Source organism: Notothenia coriiceps, unplaced genomic scaffold, assembly GCF_000735185.1.
Source record: "Notothenia coriiceps isolate Sejong01 unplaced genomic scaffold, NC01 NC01_scaffold00000339, whole genome shotgun sequence".
Classification (NCBI taxonomy): domain Eukaryota; kingdom Metazoa; phylum Chordata; class Actinopteri; order Perciformes; family Nototheniidae; genus Notothenia; species Notothenia coriiceps.
The window spans coordinates 11,405,065-11,412,462 of NW_011333040.1; the positions used below are offsets into that span (position 1 = coordinate 11,405,065).

Below are 7,398 nucleotides of genomic sequence, written 5' to 3' on the forward strand. Positions count from 1 at the left end.
ATACCTGTGTTCTACACCAACCGTTCATGATAGCATAGGTACACTTTGTACTAAATTCACCCCCCCTGGATTGGAAGGAGATCCCCAGGCCCCGTACGGGGGGCCCTTTAAAAAAAAAAATTATAAACTTTCAATTTTCGTAGTTAGACCACCGTGAACTCTTTTACTCCTCTAGATACCATTGTAGAAAGTGTGGAAACTTTGTCTTGACATTTCGTCTAAAAGAAACCCTATAAAAATGTTTAGGAGGGGAAAATTTGAGATAAGAAAATAAAATTGTGAACAATGACAGTATTATCATTAAAATATGACAAAAAGTAAATCAGAGGATTCAGAGAATATTGATATACTAGTATAGTTCCACACGGAATTTGGAGTGACTCGACTCCAATAAAAACCTTTTTCCCCCGGGGGAGGGTTTTCTCTCTTTCGGGAAGGGAAGGAAGGGGTGACCCACCAAATCTTTCGGGGAGAAAATTTAAAGGGCAATTCGGTATTCGGAAATCGGAATTGGTTTTTAACGGGGAATTATTGTTGTCTTTTAGCCCGGGTTGACAAGGGAATGTTGATTTTTCTTTGTGTCGGGAGCTTTTTGGTTGGAACGGCCGGGTTTACAACATTGCCGAGGGGAAAATACCAAAATGACGTTATATTATTCTGGAACCTTTTTTGCCCCGGCCAAGGGCCCACCGGGAGGAGGGGAATTCGTTGAAGAATTCAGGGGGGGGGGGGGGTGATCAAGGAATTGTTTAATTTTTTTTTTTTTGTTGAGGGGAAAGTTTCTTAACCAACCTGGTTTATTTGGTGCAAACTTTTTCTTGGGGTGCAAATGCGAGCCCCCCAAACACACAAAGTTCCTTTTTTGACAGGGAACCCCCCGGTTCCCTTTTTTTTTGGGGGTCCGGTTTGTGGGGACCAAAAAAAATTTAATAAAAAACGCTTATATTTAAGGAAAAGGGAAGGGAAAAAAAAAAAAAAATTTTACTTTTTTTTCAAATAGGGCAAGTTTCAGGGGGGGGGGGGGCCTTTGGCCTTTGGATTGCCTTGCTTTTCGACTTGGGCCCTTTGGTGGGGGGGTTTTGTTTTTGGAGAAAAAAGCAAAAAAGGAGGGGTTAAATGGTTCGGGTTAGGGGTGGGGGGTTTGTTTCGCAAATTTTTTCGCCCTTTTTCCCCGTGGGCTTTTTCGCTGTTTACGGGGTCCTTTAAAGTTTACCCCTTTTAACTTTGGTGGTCATGCCACACCGTGTGATTTAGTTTTTAAGCAGAGGTTGAGTTCAATAATTTGTACGGCCCTCGGAGGATGTTGTAAAAATTGAAAGGAAAAAGGTTCCCCACCCCTGCTGTAAATAATAATAAAAACCCTTGATTTATAACTTAACTCCTCTGTCTCCTATTGATCTGAGTATATTATAAAGAATAGCCAGTTAATTGAAGCATTATAGCACAGGCCTTTGTCAGATGGTATATTACGCTGTTTTTTTCCTGCTTCGAATAGTTCTCTCTTTTTTCACCATACCTGTGTTTGCATCACTGATTTATACCTCATTTATACCTCATCCCTCACAACCACCCAGACGAATGTCCCTAGTACGGCCTTTAGAACTCACATGTCTTCTTCATCCTCGTTTTTTGACTAGGAGTGGGAGGCCTACGTCACCGACTCAGACTCCGACGGTGAAGGCAGAAGCTCTTGGGCGGACATCTTGTCACCGGAGGAGAAGGAGCGGCAGCGTCGGGAGAGGGAGGAGTCCCGCCGCGTCCTGTCGGAGCTCAAATCTGTGCTGGGCTTCCGTGCTTCAGAGGGGGAGAGGATGAAGAGGAAGCAGATGCTCTTCAACGACCAAGGTCTGCACTGACCTGTGTCACCTCATGTTTAAAGATGAGGACATGAGAGTTTGGCTTGTGGTGATTTAGCTTGTATTGTTTTGGGGATTCTTTTTATATGTGTTGTCAAACTAATCACACAAAACAAATCCTAAATGTAAAATAATCAATGTTTTCCACTGGTTCCACAATGTCACAAATTCTCGAAAAACTACTAAAACTTGAATCAGGGGCCTAACTTATTTTTTTCTTCGTCTTACTTGCAGCTGCTTTAACGCCTTCAGGTCGCACTGAGAGTTCAGAACCTGTCACAGAGGCGGCAGACACTCTGGGATCTGTAGAAAGTGGCGATGAAGAAGAAGAAGAAGAAGAAGAAAAAAACCACTTTTCAGAGTGCTCTGCAGGAAGCGAAGGGGAGGAAAGGGAGGAAGGAGAAGTAGGCAGGGTGGGGCCTGACCCGTCCGCAGAGCCACTGACGGAGTTCAGCTGTGGTCCGGAGAAGGAAGGGGATTTGGGAGGGGCTTCAGTGTGCACGAGAGGAGGAGGAGGAGCGTCCGAGCTGCACCAATACGACGGCCTGCTGGAGGGAGGGGAGGGCCACAACGGGCTGGACTGCTTCCTGGAGACCAAAGTCCCCGCTGTGTCCGTCATGGACAGGCTGACGGAGCTCCATGGCTCCGAGGCTCTGAGCTTCAGCTCCGCCCTCGCCGCTCAGGTGGCGGCGCGCTCACAGACGCTCATCGCCATGAAGGAGCAGACATTCGGAGACGACGATGACGAGGATGAAGAGGAGGATGAAGAGGAGAGCAACAGGCGAACCCCTGACAAGGACTTAAATTAAAAAATGCTGCTTTATCCAAACACTGAGCAGAGACTGTATTTATGTCGGATTGTCTTCTATCGTGTTACATTACTGTTTCTGGTGTGGAGGCATTTCAAATACTCCCCCATCCGTCCATTTTCCTGTTCATTACCCGCTGTTAAAACTCAGGTACAAGAACTACTAATACGAAATAAGATCATCCAGTGTCAGAAGACCAGATTGTCTAGATGGCTTGGTGCCTTCTTCGGTAGGTGTTGAAACAAAGATGTAGGAACAAGATTTTCTCCATACCCGAAAAAAGGGTGTAATATTAGCCTCTTTGAGAGGAGAAACGGTTTTATTTGCTGGTTCAAAAGCAGTCCAATCTGAGTTTCTGTCTGGACGTTGTTGGCAGGAGGCTTTGAAAGTCTGAGATACAGTGGTACTTCTTGTGTTCACAAAGTTTGATGAAAATCTACAATGTAAAACTACTTTGTTACTTGAAAAGATCTTTAACTCCGAATTTAACTTAATCTAAATGTTGCCAACAAAATGTAGTTACAGTCTCAAAAGTACTCATAAACCCATTTCAAACAAACTTTAAAACAATGTTTTTTCAGGATTGCAATACTTGATTTAATGAACTTTCTACTCCTGCAGTTTGTACACTGAATGTTTTTGCGTGAAGAAACGCGCAGTCCAAAATTCAAGTTCATGAAAACGACACAAGGAAGCAGCAGGAAGTTGAAGTTGGGCTGCACAATATGAGGAAAAGATGCAATCATTTAGTTGAATATTGCAATAATTATATTAATTCCTATAAATAATAATAAATGACTTAACTGCTAATACGCAACAAATTACTTGTTGAATTAAAAAAGACAAGTATGCATTTTTGAATAAATTGAAGTCAAAGGAAAAGACACCAGTACAAAAATAATAGTGTTTGTATTTTAAGGGCAGTTTTTCCCTGATACTCTCTTTAAACTATGCATAGAAATCCCTGGGGGAATTTCGCATATCGTCTTTACGGCGTGTTCATCTCCCAAATTGTCAGTAACAATAACAAAAAAAACTATATATTGTGCAGCCCTACTCTGCTGAACTTAATTCTTAGTCAAATTGGAAACAATGCTTTCCATGTATTCGCACTCCTTTTTTTAACACACCACTATTGTATTGAACTATTAATGAAGACAAAAAGTGTTCAGTGTTTACAGGGGCAAGCTCGGAGGATAGACTTGTTTTGACTTGAGACTTTATGGACTGAACGCTCTGCTGCTGTGAGGCTTAAATTTAAATACCTGTGGGTATAGTAATAAAAAAGGAGGTTGATTTTCTCATGTGAGGGCAATCTTAAACTTTGTTTCATATGAAGAGCCTGACAGCCCTGATGTTTCCCTCCCCACTCCTCACCCTTCCTTGTCTTTCTTGTCACCAAGTCTGCCTTGTCCTGACCCTTCCCTCACCCTCTCCTCCTCTCTCTGGGTGAGGTCGACCCCCTCCTGCATTTTCCGAAATGAAATAAAATACCATTCTGGAAGTGTTCGATGTATCCCGAAGTCTTTTCTGACGCTCATGTTTCCGAGGCTCTCAGGCTTTGTGAAAGAGAAACAGGTTGGCTGAGTTACTTGATCTGTTTTGTGGGATTTTGCATTTGTCTCACCCACAGCAGCTGCTGCTCCACTTTAAAGCAGTTCCTGCCTTTGGAGACCTAAACAAAGACCTCATGGACTAAAGACTTAACATGTAAGTGCCCCAGTTATGGGATTGCATTCACCTAAGAAGGGAAACAACATATTTCAGTAACTCTACCCTTTGAGATTTAAGTTGGGCAATCAACTCATAAGACTAAAGCCGTCCACACTGAAAATGTCCTCTGTACAAATGTGCATCCTCTGGCATAAATGCTTCTAAACATAAATAATTACACACCTATATTAAAGAAATCATTTTATTCGATTATTTACTGTTATAGCTTTGCCACCTAGTGGTCAGTGGTGGGACTGACAGATGCTTCTAGCAATATTGAAGGATGTTTTTTAGGAGATGTTTTTGTGTAAAAATTACTTTGTATAACATATATATAATGTTAGACACGGTTTTTGAGTTGATAGTTATTTTGCTCAAAGGTCACGTCTTTTTTTAATTTATTTTTGCTTGGTAAATGTTGCACTTAAATATTTAAAATGTACATAAGAGGTATTATTTTGTGATTAGTGCATTTAATCGGTTTATTTATGTTCGTCATAGGTTATTCCCTCACTAGGATCACTATTCAGTGCACAGGCTCCCATTCAGCTGATTCAGCATGTTTTACTTTGTGCTGCCTTCAGGTTCTCACATCAAGCTCCGATTTCAGGACTAATATATTTAGAAGTCAAGTAATAAAGTGGGATTTAAAAATGCGTAAAAAGCACGTTTTGATTGTTATACGTATGTAACAATAAATTCACACGTAATTGTTAGAGTATATATCGTTCTTACGTGATTAATGTTCTTAAATGTTTGACAAAAAAAGCTAAACCGTTATTTTCCTTATTTGAAAATGTAACCCTAAGCAGAAGAGAACATGTATTTTAAAAACATTTATAACCGAGTGTCCCTGAAGGCAGCTCGACACAATGCACTCCCACAGTGCCTTGCGCTTCCTTTTCCAGCAGCGCCTGTGATCATGGCGGACGTGGTGGCGGAGCAGGTAGCGGAGGAGAAACCCGTCCCTGAACGGGAGCTGAACGGGGAGGCGGAGGAAATTGAGGAGGCCGAGCCCGTGGGGGAAGCAGCGAAAAAGAAGAAGAAAAAGAAGAAGAAGAACAAATCTGCAACGACAGGTGAGGCCGGCTCAGTTAGGAGCTAACAGACTAGCAGAGCTAATGTTACTTATTAGCAAGTAGTCGAGCTAAGTTAGCCGCAGTTACCCGTCCAGAACACGGAAGTGACGGAAAGGTGCCTTCAAATTAAAGGCTGACACAAGTCCTATGGAAAACGTTTGTCTTGTTATTTTTAATGGATTGAATGGTGAAAGGTTATTGACTTGAATACAAAATGTAAGACGCTTTTTTTTTAAAGTTATTTGGGGAAATGTGAATTTTTGTGGAAGGCACATTTCATTGGGTACGATGAGTCATAACAGATTGACAAAAAACATGGTGTTATCTCTTTCTTCACTACAGTTAGAGAAATGTAGCGAATATCAGAGAACCTGAATATATTTTTCTTGTCCATGGAGACACTCATTAATGGCATATTTATGTTTTTGTATTACTTCAACTTTAATTAATATCAAATTTTAGACAACAAAAAAAATCAGTAAGAAACAATCTCTAATAAACGCCAGATCAAAGATACAATAGTTTTAATAAAACGACGAGCACTGACTACTATTCATTTGTTTAAATAATAATAATACAACAGTATTTAAAAAAATAAGGTAAATCCAAATAATAGTAGTGACCACATAATAATCCTTATACGAGAGTTCTAACTATAACTAGATTAAAAATAATGTTGGTAAGATTTTCAATCTCTAAGTATTGCTAGTCATACCTTGCATGCCATTTATTGTATTTGTAATCATTTCGTATAGATCCCTCTCCAAAATGTAACGTTTATTTTGAAATTCACGCCGGAAGTGCAGTCTTGGAACATGTGTGACTTGACGGTGCTTCTCATTAGCCATGCGGGTTGAGGGCAGTGTGGGTGGTGTGTTGCTGTCAGGCCTTATAAAACACGCCGGGCTTCTGCCAGGAACCGTGACTTTTAACACTGCTGATACTCAAAGTACTTGACAGCTTGTTTTGATGATAACACAATCATCTGCTTATCTAACTGACCCTTTTTAGTTACTGTTTTCCTCGCCGACCGCAATGAGCCTCAGCCAAGTTTTTCTGTTTCGTAATTCCTCGTTTGCCAGAGTTGTTATGTCATACTTCACCCGATGAATCTCTAAATAAATCAACCACATCAAAACTTACACACCTTTGATAACAACACACTTACAGAGCAAACTCAATTAAAAGACCTGCTATATCGAGATATATTACAAAATGTTTAATGTGCAGAGCTTACAGAAAAAAAAATAGGAACATTTAAAACAATTTTTATAATATTTTGTAAATGCTTTTGTTATATAACAAAATATTTAGAAATAATAATTACCAAAAAACCTATTTGTCGTCGGAAAAATAATTGCTTGATCGACAAAAAAATCTATCGCCTATGACATATATGGATAACTTAGGCTTTTCTTTGTTTTTATATCACATTCAACTCTTTATCTTTGGGTGTAGGAATGACAAAACAAGACATTTTTTAAGAAATTACCTTGGAATTTGATTAAAGGTCCCATGTCATGCTTTTCCGGTTATTACCCTTCCCCTTGTGTGTTATGTAGCTTTTATGCATGTAAACCGTCTGCAGAGTCACAAACCCTCAAAGTACACCCTGTAGCGAGTAAAACTCTAACACAGAAAATACCTGTCCCAGAATGTCTCGTTGGAGATTTCTCTTTTTCTTCCTGGGTACTTTACAGTGACGTGCCCATATCCAAATGGACCCATTGGTCCCAATGGACCAATCCGTGGAGCCGTTACGTCCGCGGAGCCGTTACGTTAACGCTCACACACACACACACTCAATCTTTTCTCAGCTGCAGCTCCGCCGATTTCTCCTCCCTGAGATGGCGGGACGCGGCGAGGCTGCGGGTGTGTGTGTGTGTTCGGGCTGGGTTTCGCTGTGTCTCGCAGACGGCCACTGGGCTCACAGGGAGGGGG

General features: G+C 41.0%; 3 protein-coding genes across 3 annotated transcripts in view; all 3 read left to right on the forward strand.

Moving 5' to 3' along the window:
- vezt (vezatin, adherens junctions transmembrane protein) overlaps positions 1–7,398 on the forward strand; it is a 15,793-nt gene that overhangs the window by 2,123 nt on the left and 6,272 nt on the right. The gene's annotated exons all lie outside the window — the stretch shown is intronic.
- Positions 1,530–4,174, forward strand: LOC104945631 (vezatin-like). The gene is made up of 2 exons (XM_010771340.1): positions 1,530–1,845; positions 2,091–4,174. Exons 1-2 carry the CDS (start codon positions 1,812–1,814, stop codon positions 2,663–2,665), a joined length of 609 nt encoding a protein of 202 aa, XP_010769642.1. The 5' UTR covers positions 1,530–1,811; the 3' UTR covers positions 2,666–4,174.
- Positions 5,271–7,398, forward strand: part of metap2a (methionyl aminopeptidase 2a) — a 17,194-nt gene continuing 15,066 nt past the window's right edge. The window contains exon 1 of the mRNA XM_010771330.1: positions 5,271–5,457. Coding sequence (XP_010769632.1) covers positions 5,301–5,457 — 157 coding nt within the window. The 5' untranslated portion in view covers positions 5,271–5,300. The remainder of the gene's footprint in view (positions 5,458–7,398) is intronic.